Source organism: Engraulis encrasicolus, chromosome 17, assembly GCF_034702125.1.
Source record: "Engraulis encrasicolus isolate BLACKSEA-1 chromosome 17, IST_EnEncr_1.0, whole genome shotgun sequence".
Lineage (NCBI taxonomy): Eukaryota > Metazoa > Chordata > Actinopteri > Clupeiformes > Engraulidae > Engraulis > Engraulis encrasicolus.
Window position 1 is genome coordinate 29,582,257 of NC_085873.1, and position 20,390 is coordinate 29,602,646.

The window sequence follows — 20,390 nt, forward strand, 5'->3', positions numbered from 1 at the left end:
GAGACACATTTCACTCCCAGAGAAATATTGAAGGCAGGAGTGAAATATTTGATCAAACGGAGGATCCTTTAACTTCAGCAGGATGCCTTTACCAAATAGTTCTCATGCTGTAAAACTGCTGTTCCAGGAGTTCAAAACAAGCTACCATTTCGTTAGTCATTCAAGCATAACAGCAGCACGCTGTCGTCCATTCAAACAGGCACCCATTAGGTGAAGCGAGGCAGATCAGATGGGGCCAACACACACACACACACCAGCTGCAGCCTCCCAGTCATCAGCACCTGTCTGCTGCAACAAAAGAACCGTCACCTGATCCCACTCCTCTGCAAGAGGTTTACCCACCCAGCGAATGCAAACATCAGACTATCCCAACATGTATTAGTAAACAAGCTCTGGCTGGGTCCGGGACAGAATTATCTGAAGGAACCCCCTCGACCAAAACATGCAGTGTAACCGAGGACCCTAAACTGGGGCCTCCTCTCCATGAGCCCGGGACAACTAACCTCTTTTTCCCCTCCCTGCTGTCGGCTTCCATGGGTTTACCCATCTAGCGAATGCAAACATCAGCCTAGCCCAACAACATGTATTAATAAATGGATGTGTTGTCCTGTGTTGATAGCAACAGCAACCATATCACATCACATATTAAATGGCAAATGCTGCTCACGTTGAACAAAATGATGAAATATGACGACATGTCAAATAAGAGTATATTGTCTTTTTATTATTTACACAGTGGATGAACACACACACACGCATTGCCCCGTGCATCGTTCTGGTACAAAAGACAGGTTCACAGTTCTGCAAATTGACATCTTCCATCAGTCCCATTTACAAGCAGTTCAGCAGTCAGCCTAGTATTGTTTGAAGGACAGGCATGATTGGTCAAATCCATTAAGAATGTACTGTATACATGACCCTGATGTTTTTGATGGGAGTTTTTTTTAGCCAAGGCATTTTGGACAACATGTTTCACAACATTACATAAAAATGGATATAAAGAGGGAAGGAAGTTGGTAATTTTTATTTTACATCACTTGGCTCCTTTCCTTTTCTGTTTGTTGGTAGGCGTGCTCATGGTCTTCTTGGCCATTTTCCCTGGTCCACCTTTGCCTTGTTTCCCTCCTCTTGCAGCCAATGGTTTGGCTGCTTTCTTCAACCCTTTTTTGGTCGGCCCCTGTCAAACACAATACATTACAGTTAGCGGTCGCGACTGAAGTTATTTACTTGGCTACCACACCTTTTTCAGCTAGAAATTCAAGCAAATTCAACACAAGGACCTTCAATTTGCCCATGTCAATGGATTGCACAGCAACCAACAAACAATTGTCATTTCACCATACCCTGCAAACCAGATCTGACACACAGTTAAGCATGCAATTATCAAACTTATTTTTTGTTGTATTTCGCTAAGTCTATAAAGTTACACTGCCCACACATTTTCAAGCATTTCACTAAAAAACAAGCATTTTCCCAACCTTGAAACCCCAATAATAAAATTCATGCGTTTTCAAAGAACTCAAACACCAGTGGGAACCCAGTATTTTAGTTACAGGGTAATGGTTACACTCCCTGAGGCAATATGTGGTTAGGATTCTTGCTCAAGGCGACTTGAGCTAAGGATGATGTTGGATTCGAACCTGCAACCACCCGATTCCAAGACCACCTCCCTAGACATCAGGACACGGCTGCCCAGAAAAAAAACAAGTCCAATTTAACAACAATGAACCATTGGGTAATCCTAAAGAGATGTTCATTACCTACATGGAAAATACTCAGGTTTGTTATTCCGGCAAAATGGTGGAATACACATACCTGTGACTTTGCCTTTTTGCTCGGTGTCTGAATAGGCACGAGCTGAGGGATTTCTTCTTCGCCATCCTTCTCCTCTTCGTCGCCCTCTGCAGCTCCCTCAGCCACATCTTTGTCCTTTTTCGCCTTCTGAAATAGTATCAACACAAAATGCTTACTGCATGTCTGATAGAAGAGTATCTTTTTCTGCCACAAGATTAAAATCCAACCCAAGTATTAAAGGGTAACTTCAGCCAATTTCATCATGCATTTGTAATGCTCACACTACCCTGGCATTGTAATGGGGGCAGGTGTTTGTTTACATAAAAAAAAAAAAAACATTTGTATTTATTCTCAAAAAGATCCAAAAGGTTATGCAACATCAGCAGACAACTTGCAAACAGTGACACCTTTTGGGAAAATATTTGGAGTAAGCCCACGTTAATTAAAAAAAAAAAAAAAAATTAAACAAAAGCTTCCCCCATTAGAACAGCTCATATCTCGGAAAGGGCTGAGCCAAAATATGCAGCATCATCGGGTACTGACAAGTCAAGGGTAGCGTGAGCAATACAACAGCATATTGAAATTGGCAGGAGTGCTCCTTAAAACCCATTAACACCAGGAGCAGCACCTGTGCAATACAACCTTTAACCCTTTAAGCGCCACACTTTATTTTTCAAAAAAGCTGAATATTGGCATGATAAATTCAAATGACTGTGGCTTAACAGTGGTAACAGATAGAGCTTGACTGTCAATTAGAAAAATATTGGGGATGACCCCAAGATTATTTTGGGAGTAAATATGCATACCTAATTTGCATATTATGACGTCATATGGTGGCGGCCATTTTGAATTTTTAATAATTTTTGGAAAATATTGATAATTTTCAATAATTATTGAATTTATTTAGCAATATTTGACATTCCATTACTATCACAGAGTGCACATACACTATGGTCAAGGAAATAAGTAGTTTTAGGCAGAATATATATAGTATATAAGCGACACAATTTATTTTTCAAAAAAGCTGAATGTTGGCATGATAAATTCAAATGACTGTGGCTTGACACTGGTAACAGATAGAGCTTGACTGTCAATTAGACAAATATTGGGGATGACCCCAAGATTATATTGGGAGTAAATATGCATACCTAATTTGCATATTATGACGTCATATGGTGGCGGCCATTTTTAATTTTTAATAATTTTTGGAAAATATTGATAATTTTCAATAGATTATTGAATTTATTTAGCAATATTTGACATTCCATTACTATCACATAGTGCACATACACTATGGTCAAGGAAATAAGTAGTTTTAGGCAGAATATATATAGTATATAGCCTATTGTAATATTGCAATAATATAGGCCTAATGCAATAATATTGAAATATATAATGCAACAATTACTACTTTTGCCTGGAGGGCCGAACATGTTTGTATCTGTAACCTGTACCTTTTTAGCTTGTGAAACTTTCACAGAAAGGGTCAGCACACACATATTCAATTCATATTTATGCCTATTTTTACATCTGTATAGCCTACTATGGCCTTTGGAGCAGGCGCTGTACAGGCAGTAAAATGGTTGATCATGGCACAGTCTAGCTCAGTGACTTCTACAGTTTGTCACTTACATTTCACAAAACTAATGGGCAAACTGTCAACATAATGGGTATGAAATCACAAGTATCATGTCCGTAGTATTGTGTCCAACGTAATTAGGCTACGTTATAGCCTGACACCTGAAGCCGATCAGGAACACAATCCCCGCCCCCTCGCGTGGAGAGCGCAGCGCCCTTCCACCCTCTCCCCCGTTTGAGGGAAATATATCGCCACCTCTTTTGTCTCTATTTGCTGTTTTACTGATTTGTATAACTCTTACAAAGACAGTCAAAACGCTGTGACCAGTCTGATTGTCAACAACGAGTCTAAAACATTCATGTTCTAGGGTTGCCTGTGCGTCTTCTCTTCACCGTGCGTTTTATTACCAAAACCTCTCCATACGGAGATATGGCCACGTTCGCCGCTGCCATCCACCCAGTAGAAGTCAGAAAGAGGGACAGAATGAGTGTGTGTGTGTGTGTGCTGCTTGGTGAACAGTGTTTGCAGGGGTGATAGTGAAAAAAAATCCTGAGCCTGAACTTTTTTCCTGGTCGGGGAGGGGGGGCCGGGGGACGACGGGACATACTGCATATGAGACGTAATGTAGGCCTTATTATTATTCAAACACATTATTCAAACATTTAAGATAATGTTTTCATTTTTGCATTATTTCTATAGTGTTATTCACGAAAACACAGATCATTTCCCTGTTGGTAGGCTACAGCACTTGGCTGAAAGAAACTGACCACCACGTTCAATTCTAGCTGTAAAAACGAATACCAACGTATGCAGTTAGAAATGCATTCTAGGCTTGTGATGTTGCACTAAAGTTATTGAGGTGGGTATTGAACCAATGCAACATTTCAACACCAGAATGCATTTCTGAAAACATGGTGCATATTTTACCACATTGAATTAACTGAAAGCTACATATGCAGCAGCCATGCCAAGACAGGTCAGTAGGAGGCAATACTACTCCAAAGTACAGTAACTACACTCTGTCCAAAATAGAGGAGGTGATTACCAATTAATTGAGCAATACTTTTAAATGACATGACATTTGCTGCAAGCTGATAAGTTTCATTTTCATTGGGACATTGCTCATATAACTTGTATAGGCTACTGGACATACGTTTAGATAGCCTACTCGTGGCCCCATGGTCTACCTATAACCACAGATTGTTTAAGGGCTGTGCTATAACCCCTGCCTTTCCGTTGTAGGGAAACGCCCTTTAATTACCGGTACATGATATTTAGGGCACAAGCGCATGATTGGCTACATGCAGGCCCACGTTCACATCGCATATTTCGACTCCACGGATGACAGAACCAGTGGTTATTACGGACAGGACAGTATCCTATAGCCTACTGTGTGACTACTGCGCGACTTTCGCATTGGGTTGTAGTCAATTAAAATACATGAAAATCACTCGCGTGTACACACGCCCATTACAATGTACGAGTTGAAAAGATAACAGAAAGCAACAAAAACAAAGACAGGACCGAATTAAGCTACATGAAAATAGCACAGGGCGTGAAGATAAGATGAACATTCACTGCATGTCTCTAGGTGACACCGTGGTGGCCACATGAACGCAAGCCAAGTATTTGAAGCTCATGAGAGTCTGATATTGATAATTGCCCCCTGCCCGAGAGTAGGGATTAAGTAGCCCAGAGCGTGCAGACAATACAACCTGTGCATCGTGCGTGGAATAACTGGATTCGATTACGCAGAAGGGCTACGACAGGGAGCGCGCGAGAGAGAAAGGCTGTGTGAACCTGTGCGAGGCTGTTTGGGGGTTTTCACAGAGCGCGTTGGTTTAGTCAGCATAACTAATATAAACATCTCCCTGAAATCAGTTTGACACGTGGTTTGTCAGGAATGACGCAAAACACCATCCCTCAATCAACAGTAGACCAAAATCCACGAACTCAGCTCACACTAGCCTACAAGGGGTGTAGGCTAACTAGGCTTGCCAAACATTAGCGATCCAAGCATTCCATTGTCATTTGGACATGTCGCAATGGTAGCCGCTATTCCAATGCAGACCACATTTACGCACTACACCTAGAAAAAAAGTATCATGACGGGCATAGCATAGCCTACCGTTTTGAGCATACAGACTTTTTTTGAAAGAACGTCCATCTCCATCAAAGTTTGTCAACATTGCGCAGTCATTTAGCGCACATAAATGAGGAAAATAGACGAACCTATTTCAAACATGTACTCTCACTGAGCCCGTTTATGCGCATCAATAAGCCGTTTATGGTCAGGTTTTTGGAGTAACCTGCGCAAGGCAAAATCATTCGGGCCCAAGCCAACATGCCACAGTGGGCAAATTAATAACTAAATGGCCTTACCTTCAAACGTTTTCTTGATCACAGAATTTCACTAGTATTCCACTGACATCCACACGGTTCAACACACCCATCACAACTAGCAAGCCATGTGGATTTGTGCTAACAATAGTTGCTAATTCTTATCGGAATCCAAATGGTCTAGACTTGGCCTATAGTACTTTCTTCCGTTTCTTCAGTATAACGAGATGCCATTTTTGGATTTGCCTCCGTCGACAGTGAAAATATCTGAGAAGGGTAACCAGTAGGGGCCTAGAACTCTCTTTACTGTGCATACTGACAGCCAATCTACTTCTCCTTTCACTAGAACTAGAAGACTGCCGCCAGTGATGTGGTGAGTGACTCAAGAGCAAGACGTAACAAATTGATACATTTTTCAGTAAGATGTTGGGATGATACAATTATGGGCTGCTGCTCATTTGGGTTCCTTTCGCGTCTCTTACAACAGGCTGTTGCGCGCTCATTTATTTTCACCATACATTAATGAAGGCCTACGCGATAGTTTATTATTTTATTAATTTTGGGGAAATTATTATTTTATTTTTTTCTACAGCCACGCTACGCCGGATTTCCGGCGCGGCGCCGGACTGCTATCACCCCTGTGTTTGTCTGATCCCAGGATTATTGCGTTTGCGTCCGGATAGGTGGCTACCCGCATAACCGGGGGCTGAATGGAGGGAGCCCAAGCTAACGTTACCAGACCCACTTCTCTCACCCCTAATTCCTCCACCAATACCTGTATGGACACTACGACTGCATTTGCCACTACCACCGACTCACTTGAGATCGGATAAAGTCACCGAATGAGTTTCAATGTGTGTGTGTGCTTAGAGAACATCCTTGCTTCGCATGTCGGCATCTTCGGAAGTTTCGCCACGGTAAACAAAGAGTGCTCGTCCGATCATTATCCTCCTCGTGAGATAAAAACTGTCCTTCGGAGTCAGAATAGGCAAATACCATGCTCAGAACTTCATCACGATTCAACTTCTCACTAGCCATGATGAAATAGCTCGCTGATAGTTCACTGATAACAACACAAACTCAACTCGTACGCCTCGAGTCAGAGACGCAAAGTGGCTACTTCCGCATTTTGTGGTCGCGTCACAGGTCGCGTCTTTTACTGCTTCACCAAAGACTCTGTGAACTACAAAATGACGCAATCGTAGTCTTGTTTGAAAGGGTAGCATGTCTGCCAACTACTGGTAGGGAGGATGAACACTATTAAGACCGCTGGTTTGATCTACATGCGCTTTTGTTCATGATGACGTACCGTCGCAATTCTGCAACTTTGGCGCTTAGAGGGTTAAGACAGGCTGCAGCATCTATAAATATTTACCTTAAACAGCACTGACAATTCTGCGAATTAATCAAATAAATGAGGCTATAAAATATGCCGTGCTCTCCAGATTGCTTGTTGGATTCGGGTGCTCTTTAGTCCAAGGTATTGTACGTCCAGGTTCAAAAATGAGAATAAATTATCTGACTAAGGCACTCCAACTTTAAGTGTCTTTATTAATTCGACAAGTTCTACACGGGCGTATTAAAAATGTGAACCTTAATCTTAATGCGTGTTCACTTTGAAATGAATCACTTTTGTTCTTTGAAGTGTAATTGGAGTTAAGTAAGAAAAGGGCACTAAGTAAGAAAAGGGCATGCTGTCTTTGAAAGGTTGGGACATGATGAAAGGCAGGACACATGGAAGCAAACTGCTTTTCTGCTTTTTTTAAACACTCAGAAGGTTAATAAAAAGGAGAAGCATTCTAATTTAATTTCAACACTAGAACACCAGTTATTAAACTGTACTCTATCTTATGAGGTAGATGCACTGCAAGAGTACTTCTACTTTTACTTTAGAAAACATCAGCGTTCACATGCAGCATGGCTGCAGCGCTTGTTAGTTTTCATTGACAGTGATGTTCACAAGCTCACGTGTTCTGACTTGCTAGGGTCTTCAAAATATTGAACTTAACACGTTACAAAGTGGCCATGCATGCATAATGAGACCCAGGTAGAGCGATACAGGCATGAGAAATGAATGAAGGGATAAAATGTCCCGTTTGGGGCGGGGGGGGGGGGGGGGGGGGGGGGGGGGGGGGGGGGGGGAGAGAGATCAGGTGTGTGTGAACTTTTTTCCACAAGACGTTTTTTTGTTCAGCACCAGGGATTGTGCCCAAGCAACTCCACAAGGAATAAAACGTCCCAACAACTGACACAAGGGGGCACCCTAAAACCTACCCAGTTGTCCATGTACTGTATGTATGAAAGCTGTAGGGACAGATTGCAATAAAAAGAGGCAACCCATCTGGATTAACTTTCAAAGTCACTCTGGCATTTAATAATTAACTGCTGCCCAACACTGAAATGAAGGGAGCGGTTTGCTGCAATGCCTCTCAAATAGTTCTCATTCTCAGACACACACACGAACATCTGACTGGAATAGCGCATCTACCCATTTGGAGGAAAAGTACAAGCCCTCTCTAGTACCACTCTGAACTGAAACGACTGCATGCCAGCGTTTCAGCAGCCTGGCATCATCATCGGCATCTTTTCTCTAGTTTTGCTAAGGAATTATCCAATTATTGGCAGGTTGATAACGTGATCTGTTATTAGTTGCACCTGCAGCTATCCATAGAGGGCGGCTTCGTGACAAAAGTATGCCCGTCTTGAATACACCATCACCGTAACACTCAAAACACAGGCAATTCAGGGAGTAAGTCATTCTGGCTATGTTTTGGGTATCCAGACTTGAGATGTCAGGGTGGAGAATTGCGAGTCCTTTTTTTTGCACAAAAAAAGCCATGCAATCAGCCAGTGTGCCCTTCAATCTTTCTGAAGCCCATACTCACAGGCTACTTAGAGCACAGATGACACTTGCTGGACATGCATGTGCAACGTACCTTTGGCTGGCTTCCCTCTACTTCTTTCGCATCTCCACTCTGCTTCTTCTTCTTCTTTGGCTTCTTCTGCGAGTAGATGATAAGGGGGAGAAAATAAAATCACACACTATCCTGTAAACAGCAGCTGGTAAAAACTGGCAGGAAGATCATATCGCAACTACCCCCCTTCTCGCTAACAAGCACACACACCCCTAATGAAAATGACATTGACATAATCGGGAAACAAAAATGCTCTGCATACTGCCAGACACTCCATCTGTTTGGTCCTCAGGGTAAAATCAGGTAGTTAACACCAAGCACTGTTATCGATGGAGGCATCAAATTTATGCAGCGAGAGGCCGGAAATAAAAAGTTGCTGCTAGCTGTGCTTGAAAACTGTTGGGGAAACTTGTTAAAACTATTTAATGAGTGAGACAGACACCTTACTTCTTCAATTGCATTGTGACATCGCTGATAACAGTGACAATGCAGCTGCTGTGTCACCTGAGTTGATCACCACAAGAGCCTTGTGAACACACAATGGCCTCGTTTACATGAGACATTCAATTCAGAATGATCTCGACTGAATTCTAAATGAAGCTCAATTCCGCTTTGAAAACGTCATGTAAACACGTCACAATTCGTAATTAAATGAAAGTTCAATGTAAACTTGACGGAACTATTTAATTCTGAATCGTTAATTTGGAATTAAAAACGCCATGTAAATGTTGCATGGCATCGTTTGTATCAAAGTTGTAGGGACAAGCTCCAACAGGTGGAGAGAGCTCGTCTGGATTATCTTTGAGTCACTCTGGCACCATCTTGACCCGTGCCCTGCACTGGCAGCCGAGAGCAGGGTTTGCTGCGGTGCAATTTCACATTTCATGATATATTACATGCCGTTCCTAATTCCAAATTGATGTTTTTTTCTCAGTAAGTTCCTTTAATCCTTCCCACATGCACACCTTGGATGTGCCATGGAGTTTGCATGGTATATGCCCCCAAATCCCCCACACATTAATACCCATGGAGGTCACCTGGTATATGAGAGTCTGGTGACCCGCCCATGATACTTCTCTTCATTTGTATTCATGGTCTGGTGGCTTTTTTCTGGGGAGGGTTTAGTCGGCTTAAGGTTGGCCGGCCAATGAGTGAACTATTTGGCGAGAGCTGTCCGATCATTTCAAACCATCCTCCTGCCCTTGTAATCGCGCCAGGTCGAAGAACCTCCAGACCAGTAATACGAAGTATAATAGGCGGGTCATAGCAGGCTAGGTATATGCATCCCCCCACACATTTACATCCAAGGAAGTGGCATGGCATACGCATGGCCTGCTGTGATGAAGGCGAGCCCTCACCTTGGCGTCAAAGTTCTGCTGCCGGGCCTCCTCCAGCAGGGCGAGGTGGCTCAGGTCTGACGTGTAGATGGGCAGCGCCACAGACGTCTGACTCTTCAGGTGGATCATCTTCATCACTTTCGATTTCTCGACCTGCAGCATACACAGACAATATTACCACACATTACACACACATTTTAAGGCAGGATTTCTTTCATATACTGAACCTCTTCTCGGGTCATGGCGAAGATTTTTGGAGGCGTCATACATTTCTTATGAAACTGCCCAACTGCATGTTTATGACAGCAACAACACCTCCCCTAACTCCCAAAGCCCCCACATTGACTAACAAATGTTCTGCTGGAAACGCTGTACTACCAGATCACACAGGTGAGAATACGTTAGACAAGCTTGCAGCTGGGGCTGCTGTAGCGCACAAACAAGGCATGGGCCACATTCCCCATGGGGCACCATGTTCTAGCGCGGCCTAGGTCTCCCCTCCAAACACACTACTTCTACGTTGCTATTCACGGTCCTATCCAATTAAAAGCACACAAAAAAAAAATCAAAAAAGTAAAAAATGAAATAAATAAAAATGTGTCGCTCACCATGTTTAGTTTGGCTATGATGGTCTGTACAGCTGTGTTGATGTTCTCCTCAATCTCATCTGCAGTCATCCCCGAGTGGGCCACGCGCGCCATGCTGCAGGACGCAGACAGACAGACACGCACGCACAAGAACAGGAAATAAATTAGCCTTTTGCCATACATGCTATATTGAGTTGGGTTGTCGCACAGTCTACTACATGTGTATTTGTTCTTATCAAAATAACTAAACTAACACACACACACACACACAATTTTAACCCATATGGACGGGTCTGAAAGAATGAACAGACTTGTCCACACTGTTGTAAGCAAGTGCGCATTCGTTGCATGGCATCGTTTGTATCAAAGTTGTAGGGACAAGCTCCAACAGGTTGAGAGAGCTCGTCTGGATTATCTTTGAGTCACTCTGGCACCATCTTGACCCGTGCCCTGCACTGGCAGCTGAGGGCAGGGTTTGCTGCGGTGCAATTTCACAATCTCACGAGATTCAAGTCAAACTAATACCTTCAGACCTTTTCTATGGTTTCCTTCCCCTTGACGCAAGGCTCGACGTAGTCAATGATCAAAGATTTTATTCAATGTCTTACAAAAGCACAACTCAACGCTCTCCCATTTGCAAAAGGGATAGTTAATGGCGTACAGCCCCTCCAAAAGTTGCTCTGCGTTGGTTGACAGAGGGGAATCTTTATGGCAACTTAATTGACTACAAGGCAAGAGGACAGAGTGCCACAGAAAAGGACGGGAGTTAGTCGTTTGGCTGCACCCACTGGCTTCACGGGTACTGTACCCTCAACACGGGTGCATGGCTGATCACTTGCCGCATCACGGAACAAGTGACCAGCTAATGTAATGGGGGGTCGTGCTCAATTGACATTGAGGGGAATTAGTCAAATTGATTTAATACTAAGGGGGTGTTGGCAGGTTTATGACAAGGTCAAGGGGGTGTTTGTTCAAAAAAAGGTGAATAACCACTGAGCTAATGTAAAGGAGACGTGGCTCACCAGCATGGGCCCTTCTTGCCGACTGTTAGGGTGCTGCCCTGGATAAGACGGTCCATGTCGCGACCCAGACTCTTGGCCTGCAGGTTCACAGACAGAGGAGCTCTGTGGGAGGAAAGAGGAAAGTAAATAAATGTGAAAGTAATTTCAGGTGTTTTTTTTTATATATCCTTTTAATGGATCATGAACTTTACAGCTAAGTATTAAGCAAGCTTGCACAGATTGCAATGTTTTTATGCCCACATCACAGCACAATGCGAGATGAAAGAGCTTAATAAAGGAATGTTAATGTAATCATTTCTCTTTATGCAACACAAAAATATAATTTTGTCTTGTATTATATTAACATCTTCTCTTGTGTTGCGGATTGGCTGAATACCACATACTTCTTTGATTCGTAGAAATGTTTCCCAATGTGGGAAGGCAGCAGACGGCGAATGCGTGCATCGGACAGGAAGAGGTCAAAGTTCCCCAGCAGCCTTCTCTTGGCTTCAAACGACTTGTGCTCCGTCTTTAGCACCTTGTATGGGATAATCTGGAAAAAGAGATGGCAACATTCTGGTCAGCTATAATGGCAATACAATAGATTTGTCTGAAGATTCACTTCAGCCACGTTTTGAGTCTGATGGCTGAACTGAAATGTCACATGAAAACACTAGGAATATATTGACGAAATGTGTGACATCAATTTACATCCACAACCATAGCCATCATTACCATAACATCAATAGAATTAAACTGTCCATACGGAACTAAATGCCTTCATGGACACAGGAAGCTAATGTGAGAAAATGGGCAGGGTTAGGACATGACACAATCCAGTCCCCGAGTGAGCCACGCGCGCCATGCTGCAGAACGCAGACGCAACTATGAAAAAACAAATGCAAGCACACACAAACACAGGAAATTTGCCTTTTGCTATACAAGCTATGATATTTTCGGTTTGGTTGTTGCACAGTATACTACATATGTAGCAGTCAATATCAAAATAATGAAAATAAACTAAAATAGAACACACACAATTTTAACCCATATGGACGGGTCTGAAAGAACGTACAGACTTGTCCACACTATTGTGAGTACGCATTCGTTGAATGGCATCATTTGTATCAAAGTTGTAGGGACAAGCTCCAACAGGAGGAGAGAGCTCGTCTGGATTATCTTTGAGTCACTCTGGCACCATCTTGACCCGTGCCCTGCACTGGCAGCTGAGGGCAGGGTTTGCTGCGGTGCAATTTCACATTTCATGCAAAATAAAATGATTTGCCGCCTATAATAACAATCTCACTGGGTTTAAGTCAAACGAATCTATGGTTTTCTTCCCCTTGATGTTGATGCTCGATGTGGTCTGTAAATCAAAGATTTTATAGAATGTCTTACAAAAGCACAACTGAACATTCTCTCATTTGTAAACGGGGATATTTAACATGGGTCCCCTTTGTGGGGCATATGTGGGCGGCTTTTGCACGCTGCGCCACAGTGCCCCCATTCTTTACCGTTCCTTCTGATTGACCACTACATTACCCACCCACAAAAAAACCCAAAACCTTTAATGTGTCTTGGTGCAGCATCATATTCCAAAGATGTGAATAGCATAAGCATCATAACATTTAACATGTCTGCTCAGACAACTTGGAAGAGCTAAACAGACCATATACAATCTAAAGGGTCTCCAATAACAGCCCTATATAATCATGAAAGTACAATAACTTGTAATAGACTGGTCACGCCTGGTGTAGAAAACACTTTATGGTGTTGTAGTACCTCTGTGACTTGCTTCACTCCTCTCTCTGCGAGTAGCTTCTTGTAGAACCTTATTGTCTGTTCTGAAGTCATGTTGGGTTCGTCTCTTGTGAAGAGGCACACCTCGCCATTGTCTTTACGGATGCCATGGGGTAAGGGACTAAGAAAACACACAAATAATGCATCAACATTACGCTGCAAATGTATTGCTGATACTTGAATATTCAAAATGAGCATGTGTACTATCCATGCTACGTCATCATGTTACATACATAATAGTTGTAAACAGTCAGTACAGTAACACGTAACTTCACACTGCGTTATATTGTATCGTTCTAAATGTAAGTGACAAATACAACATGATCTCCAAAAATTCCGTGCTCCTGGACACGGATGTTAAGGGCACAAAATCTGTTTCCAGGAGCGCGGATTTTGCCAAAATTCCGTGCTCCTGGACACGGAATTGTTTTCCGTGTTCCTGGACACGGAATTGTTTTCCGTGATGGACACAGAGAAGTGCTCTCTCTATAGGCTACTCCCACAGCTCTACGTTTCCACAGTCTTGTATTTTCTCAGGATTTTTCTCATTTCAAATATTTTTCTCAAAAAAACATTTCCTACTCACAGGTTAGGGTTAGGGAGCTACTTTTCTTTCATTAATTATATGAATTTGATAGCCTAGCAACCAACTGGAAAAGGTATTTCCCAAAAATAGGTCTTTAATGACAGGTTAAGGTCAGGGAATTAGGATTAGGATTAGCATTTGGTATGTATTTTCTAATGATAGAGTTACACAGTGCTGTGGTAATAGCCTGTAGAAAGCACTTGCGTGTGCCCATCATGGAAAACAATTCCGTGTCCAGGAGCACGGAATTTTGGCAAAATCCGTGCCCCTGGACACGGCTTTCGTGTCCTTAACATCCGTGTCCAGGAGCACGGAATTTTTGGAGATCAGGCTGGACAAATAGGGCCTACATATTCAATCCAATACACTATAATAACTCGCATGAAATGTTTATATTTTCCAAACACGCAAATCTCGAAATCAACACATGCAGTTCTTAACAAAAATGTTCAACATTTTTACAGTACAAAGGCATGTTATCTACAGGTGTAAGGCCGAACAGGTAATTCTAAATGCCCAACACCGTGGCCTTGTGCATACTCACATGCGTATCGTCTGCTCTTTCCTTGGGATTTTCCATAACGTAAACATGAGGTTAATAGGTTCACTGTCGTCCAGAAGAAGGCATTCTGAGCCTTTGCTTTTGATGAAGGCTTGAAGTGCCAGCACAGCTTTCTTGACCTAGAAGTAGCCACGTAGATGTGCCATTTTAGCAAATGGAATTTATCACAAAGTATGAGACAATTTTGGCTAGCATAGGGTCCCCGGTGACGGGTTGATGCAAAGTTTACCAGTCTCTCTACAGACGATAATCAGTGAAAAACCATTCGATGTTATGCCCAATGCACACACAACTGCTGCATCAAAATAAAGTAATTCAAACGTTTTAGCAGTCTTGATCCATGTGTGAATTCCACGTTATCGCCTCGTGGTAACATTGTTAGCAGTGTTGCAAATGTGGCCTATAAATAACTGCCAAATGATTTCGAGCGATTTTCTCTGCCCACGTATAATGTAAACAATAATCAGTTGTGCATCGAAAGTATTATGTCTGGTCGTAGAAGTTCAAAAGATTCTTTAAAATACATCACCTGTGCCCGGTCTAGCTCCACTTTTCCTCCCTGGTCCGCCATGCTGCATTCACGTGTAGCTGGGCCAGTCATTAGTCCGCATGCGCACACACACCAACTCTCCACGTGACGTATATGTGGCTAGTGACGTTTCCATGTTTACTTCTGCTTGGCTTTGACATTTTCTATCCATATTTTTTTACCTTGTAAAACAGCTTTCGTTCTGAGTTCACCCAACCCACAATCACAACACACGCCTGGTCAAATGGTTGAATGAATCTTTCATCCAGTACTCAAACACATATGTCAAATGGGAGTTATTTCACAAGTCCATTCTTTATTTTACTGCAGCTTTAGGTCAACACAGGCCACAACATTGGAAGTGTCGCCATGTCATGTCCAATCCATTTCAGGGCAAGAAAAGCTGAAGGGACACAAGTGTCATTCATATCAGCATGATTTTGTTTTTTCAAGTGCATCGAGTAGTAACTTGTAACGGTAGGTTGTTGAATAATTTCTTTAAAATTCTGTTGAATCTCTTCCTGCCTTTCCAAAAGACACAGAGAGAACAGTTCACCTACTTGATTTTAAAAGATTAGTTGTGATCTGCTGACCCAGGATATTTGGGGCTACACGAGTGGCATAGCTGAGCTCTCAATATGAGAAAGCGACACACACTGTATACTTTTCCTTATTACTGTTTACGTCTTAAAAACGCCAATCAGTTCCTTTTCTCAAACATATACGTTTTGTTGATGTTGTTGTTTTTCTCGTCGTGTTAGAATTGCTCCTCAACAGGTAGATAGTGCAGAACAGGGGATGGTTGCAGAGGCGAGGACTGTAGTCTAGGATACCAGTCCTCTGCTTTCCCATAGTGCACAGCAAGACAGTCCAGCCAGCGACTCCACTTTAGTCCTTCTCCGGCACCAACTTCAGGACCTTGCCAATGGCGATAGTCTTGCCTACAAGAGGAAAAGAAAAACATCCAATTAAAATAGAGAAATGTTGTTAATGTTATGCCAGATGGATACCATCATGCACTTCATAGACACAATACAGCAATGTATCAGCGTAGCTCTTCAAAAGTGACTGGATTCGGTAGTAATGATTCAAATTATCTAGTTCTATCTGTGCTCTATCTGTGCTCATATAGAAATGTGGCAACTATTTACAGATCAAATCGATTATTTCCATAATTAAAATAAAGATGTGCTCAGGTGCATACAATTCACTTCATTAGGTACAGTGTAGTGACATTTTAACAGTCCTCAAATAACAGTTGAAAACAGCCTACGACAATGACAGCAACAACAACCCTTCCACATTCTTCCAGCAGGGGGCGGCATCCTACCTTCGTCCCTCAGCGTGAAGCGGCCCATCTGGGGGAAGTCTTTGAACGTCTCGACGCAAATGGTTCCAGCTGCCTTGAGGCGGGCGATGCAGACCTGATCCTGCTTCACAAAGCGTGGTCGCGTCTTGCTCTTCTCGCCCGATTTCTTGTCGACCAGACAGATTAAGGCCTGGGGGGGTGGTGTGGGGTGTGGAGGAGGTAAATGGAGAGATACAAACAGGGGTGACAAGAGTGCACAAATACAAGTATATGTTGCACTATGGAGCCAACCAGGGCTCTAAATTATCTTTTTTCGTCATCAGCCAAAGTGGTTTGTAAATGTCAATCTTACTAGTCAAACACATACTCACAAATGGGTCAGTGGCTAGTAAGATGTTTTTCTACAAGCCAAACTGAAATTTCACCAGATTTGGCCAGTGTTAATTTAGAGCAGTGGTTCTCAACCTTTTTTGAACAAGAGGCAAGAGTCCCCTTGGTCTCATCAGAAGCCTCCCAACGCCCCCTTGACCCCATCATAAGCCCAACAACGCCCCCTTACTATTAAAAAAACTGACTAATGCCCCCCAATGGCAACTAAATACTTCTTTAACCAAAGCGACTTACAATCGAGGACATAATTATAGCAGACATCACTAGTAGAAACAAAGTGCACAGCAAATACACAGAACAATTGCAGATGCTAAGTAGCAACAACAAGTGCAGACCCCAAGTAGTTTTATTTCACTACGTACATTAACACAGGGTTGAACAGAATACACACACGCATACACTTCAGCTCAAGCATTAGTGTAGTAGATTTATTAAGTATTAGTAGTAGAGTCACTTACTGAGATCTGCACCTCCTCGATGCATGTGTGGATGTGGAGAACTGCATTGTAACCTGGGCAGATGATGGATTTGTGTTCAATGATGACGATCTGTGGAAGAGAGAGTCGGCAGCATGTTAATTGTTTGCATCCAGGGCTCTAAATTAACTTTTTTTATCACCAGCCAAAATGACTAGTAGATGTTAATCTTACAAGACAAACACACAATTACAAATGGGTCAAAGTGGCTAGTAAGTTGGTCTTTTCTACTAGCCAAATTGAAATATCACCAGCATTTGGCCGGTTGGCTGGTGTTAAATTAGAGCCCTGTTTGTATCCCAGCATATTCATCACCAACTGTAAATTGAGCCAAAATAAACACGCTCTGAACACACTTGGGTTACAGTTCAGCTGCACGAACCAAAGACAAGAAGACTCTCCAGTGCATCGTGACTAAAGCTAAGGATCATTGGAGCACCACTCCCCTCCCTGCAGGACATATACACCGCACCCGCCCAACCCGCAAAGCACTGATGATTGTCAAGGACATAAACCAAACTCACCAACAGTTTCATCCGCCAAGCAGTCAGGATGCTGAACTCTCTACCCACTCTCCTATCACTGACAGCACCCCACCCCCACCCCCGACCCCCACCCACCAGCCAGCCAGCCAGGAACTGACAGCCCCTGCCCCCCTTCAGTGCCAGGTGTGTACCTGGGCATCAAAGGTCCTCCCTGTGTGGCAGAAGTTCTCAGCAGCATTGAATAGGACGTTGCCTGGCAAAATCTCTTCACCAGGGCAAACCATCTAGGTATCTACGATTACGGTCAGCCTAGCATAACCTCGCATTACATAATTCCGTCGCTTCTCCCCCCCCAGGCGTGCCAGGTGTGTACCTGGGCATCAAAGGTCCTCCCTGTGTGGCAGAGGTTCTCAGCGTTGCATAGGATGAAGCCCGGCAGGATCTCCTCCTCCTCGATGCCCTTGAGCCTCAGTTTGAGGTTCTCGCCGGGCATGGCGTCGTCCGTCTCAATGTCGTCCGAGAGCAGCATCAGGACCTCTACCGTGTGCTGCCAAGACAGGATGATAGAGCTCTCAGTAACCAAGACAAGATAGAGCTCTCAGTAACCAAGACAAGATAGACCTCTCAGTAACGCCATGTGGCTTTGGTGGTCACGTGCACGTACGCAAGCGTACACACACACACACACGCACACACACACAGCACTTTCTACCTGCACTAAACTCAAACACACACACACGCGCACACGCACACGCACACGCACACGCACACGCACACACACACACACACACACACACACACACACACACACACACACACAAGCTAGCAGCCTCACGATAAATGTCTAAAATAACTATATTGGTGGTACTAGTATAGTAGTGGAACACAGAATATTTCCACATTATAAAACTTTGTACACAGGCCTGATGCAGTGACTGGACAGGACAGTTTAATGGCACATTTTTGATCGTGCAAACCCTTCTCATGTATCTGTAAAAATGTTTGATTCCTCACAGAATGTTGTGTGAATGTAAGTGGAGATCCCATGTTATCCTGATTGGAGAAGTCTATAGAGTGTCCGATGAACAATACATTTTTAAAAAATGTCGGGAGTGAAAGCGTGGCCTTACCCTGTTTGGCATCATGACGAGCTGCTGTGCTTTGCTAATGGAGCCCGACTCCAGTTTGCCCAGGATCACCGTCCCCATGTCCTACACATGGACACAAAAGGCATCGGTAAGACTTTAGAACAGGGGTCAGGAACCTTTTTGGTGGAGAGAGACATAAAAGCCACATTTTTAAAAAGAAATGTTTGTGAGAGCCATATCGTTTTTAAAAACACTGAATACAATTAAGAGCGCGCATTTCAATTAGGCCTAAGCCCAACAATTTTAGAGTGTACTGTCAAGTTGTTAAGTTTTATTGATAACCGGTAAGTATAGGGTTGCCAACTGCCAACTTCATTATGGCTGGGGGTGTGGGGGTTCTCCCCCTGAAAGTTGTTTATTTCTTACATGTAATCTCCAGCATTTTAACACATTTTAACGTCCCTTTTCCTGTTACTGCTCAATACAACACATACTTTTATTTATAAGTACAGGACGATTCCATATATTTCAAAGGACGGTTGGCAACCCAAGGTAATTAAGAGCCAGATAAAGTTCCCAAAAGAGCCACATATGGCTCCCGAGCCATAGGTTCCCTACCCCTGCTTTAGAATAACTAACTATTCACAGCTTTATGAACACTTTATTAACATTAAATAATAATGAACATTTAACAAAGCATTTACAAATGTTTGTAAATGAGTAATAACCAAACTACGACAGCACAATGGAGTGGGAATCAACTTCTACTGTGTGAGTTTTATGTGGTTTCAATGCCTTCTGGTCTCTGGAGGAGAAACTTCCGGGACCGATGCGACTGTGCTGTGTCTGCTGTGTTAACATAGTATCAACATAGCCACCCTTTGAGCTGAGCTACCGATCTATCAACCCATTAAGACCGGCGGCGGCATCTGTGCAAGTGCAACACAATCTTTAATTTCTATGCGCATTCAATGTTGACAATTTTTCAGACCCATTAGGTCTTAATGAGTTGGACAATACACTACAGTAGCTAACCTAAGGGTTAGGGTTTGGGCCATACTGACTTGGGTAGTATTCCAAGAACATGGCTAAGTGATAAACCTGGCAAAGTTAACATGCATGAAGTGGTAAATCTCCTAAGACAGCCTGCAGGGGGAGTGTACCTATGTTCCCTGGGTCCTATGCTCCCCAGTCTTTGTATGGGACGCATTTTTGAAAAAAGGGTCCCAAGTTCCCCGCATTATCCGTTTCTGAGTTTTAAATGTGTGCCCTGACCAAAACTATCCCTAAACCTAACCTGTCAGAGGTGCAACAACAACCTGCGCTTGGAAGCAGCGGGGAACATGGAACCCTTTTTTGAAAAAAGGTCCTAAGTTCTCCGGTTGCAGGGAACATAGGGATGACAGACACCCCTGCAGGTATCCTTCAGTCAAGAAAATAAGGACTCAAGCTCTTCTATTAGATGAATTACCACTACCACAATGTAAGTCAACTACTGAACCAGGTTCATGGCATCCTCTCTAGGTGTTGGTAACTCATCTTGACAAAGCAGCCCATGTGAACAGAACACCAGTGAAGTGACAGGAGTCCCATATAAGATGTCCCATCTCTC

At 43.2% G+C, this 20,390-nt stretch overlaps 2 protein-coding genes and 3 non-coding genes across 6 annotated transcripts in view; all 5 read right to left on the reverse strand.

The window, feature by feature from the left end:
* Window positions 1–703: 703 nt before the first annotated feature.
* rsl1d1 (ribosomal L1 domain containing 1) lies at window positions 704–15,127 on the reverse strand. 2 transcript variants are annotated; one of them, XM_063220586.1, is made up of 10 exons: window positions 15,031–15,127; window positions 14,484–14,620; window positions 13,336–13,474; window positions 11,958–12,106; window positions 11,575–11,676; window positions 10,574–10,667; window positions 9,987–10,118; window positions 8,650–8,715; window positions 1,816–1,941; window positions 704–1,177 (listed from the first exon to the last, which is right to left on the reverse strand). In XM_063220586.1, exons 1-10 carry the CDS (start codon window positions 15,100–15,102, stop codon window positions 1,034–1,036), a joined length of 1,161 nt encoding a protein of 386 aa, XP_063076656.1. In that variant the 5' UTR covers window positions 15,103–15,127; the 3' UTR covers window positions 704–1,033. The 2 variants fall into 2 exon arrangements, with proteins under 2 accessions (XP_063076656.1, XP_063076657.1); XM_063220587.1 differs by lacking the exon at window positions 704–1,177 and adding an exon at window positions 1,586–1,688.
* On the reverse strand, window positions 9,369–9,499 carry LOC134468056 (small nucleolar RNA SNORA55). Its single transcript, XR_010038696.1, has one exon. It is a non-coding gene; the product is annotated as a small nucleolar RNA SNORA55 (small nucleolar RNA).
* On the reverse strand, window positions 10,909–11,039 carry LOC134468058 (small nucleolar RNA SNORA55). The gene has a single exon (XR_010038698.1). It is a non-coding gene; the product is annotated as a small nucleolar RNA SNORA55 (small nucleolar RNA).
* On the reverse strand, window positions 12,674–12,804 carry LOC134468057 (small nucleolar RNA SNORA55). The gene has a single exon (XR_010038697.1). It is a non-coding gene; the product is annotated as a small nucleolar RNA SNORA55 (small nucleolar RNA).
* A 199-nt stretch (window positions 15,128–15,326) lies between the features above and the next one.
* gspt1 (G1 to S phase transition 1) overlaps window positions 15,327–20,390 on the reverse strand; it is a 32,567-nt gene continuing 27,503 nt past the window's right edge. Inside the window, exons 11-15 of the mRNA XM_063220584.1 lie at window positions 18,821–18,901; window positions 18,064–18,237; window positions 17,188–17,277; window positions 16,361–16,529; window positions 15,327–15,971 (exon numbers count right to left, since the gene is read on the reverse strand). Coding sequence (XP_063076654.1) covers window positions 15,919–15,971; window positions 16,361–16,529; window positions 17,188–17,277; window positions 18,064–18,237; window positions 18,821–18,901 — 567 coding nt within the window. The 3' untranslated portion in view covers window positions 15,327–15,918. The remainder of the gene's footprint in view (window positions 15,972–16,360; window positions 16,530–17,187; window positions 17,278–18,063; window positions 18,238–18,820; window positions 18,902–20,390) is intronic.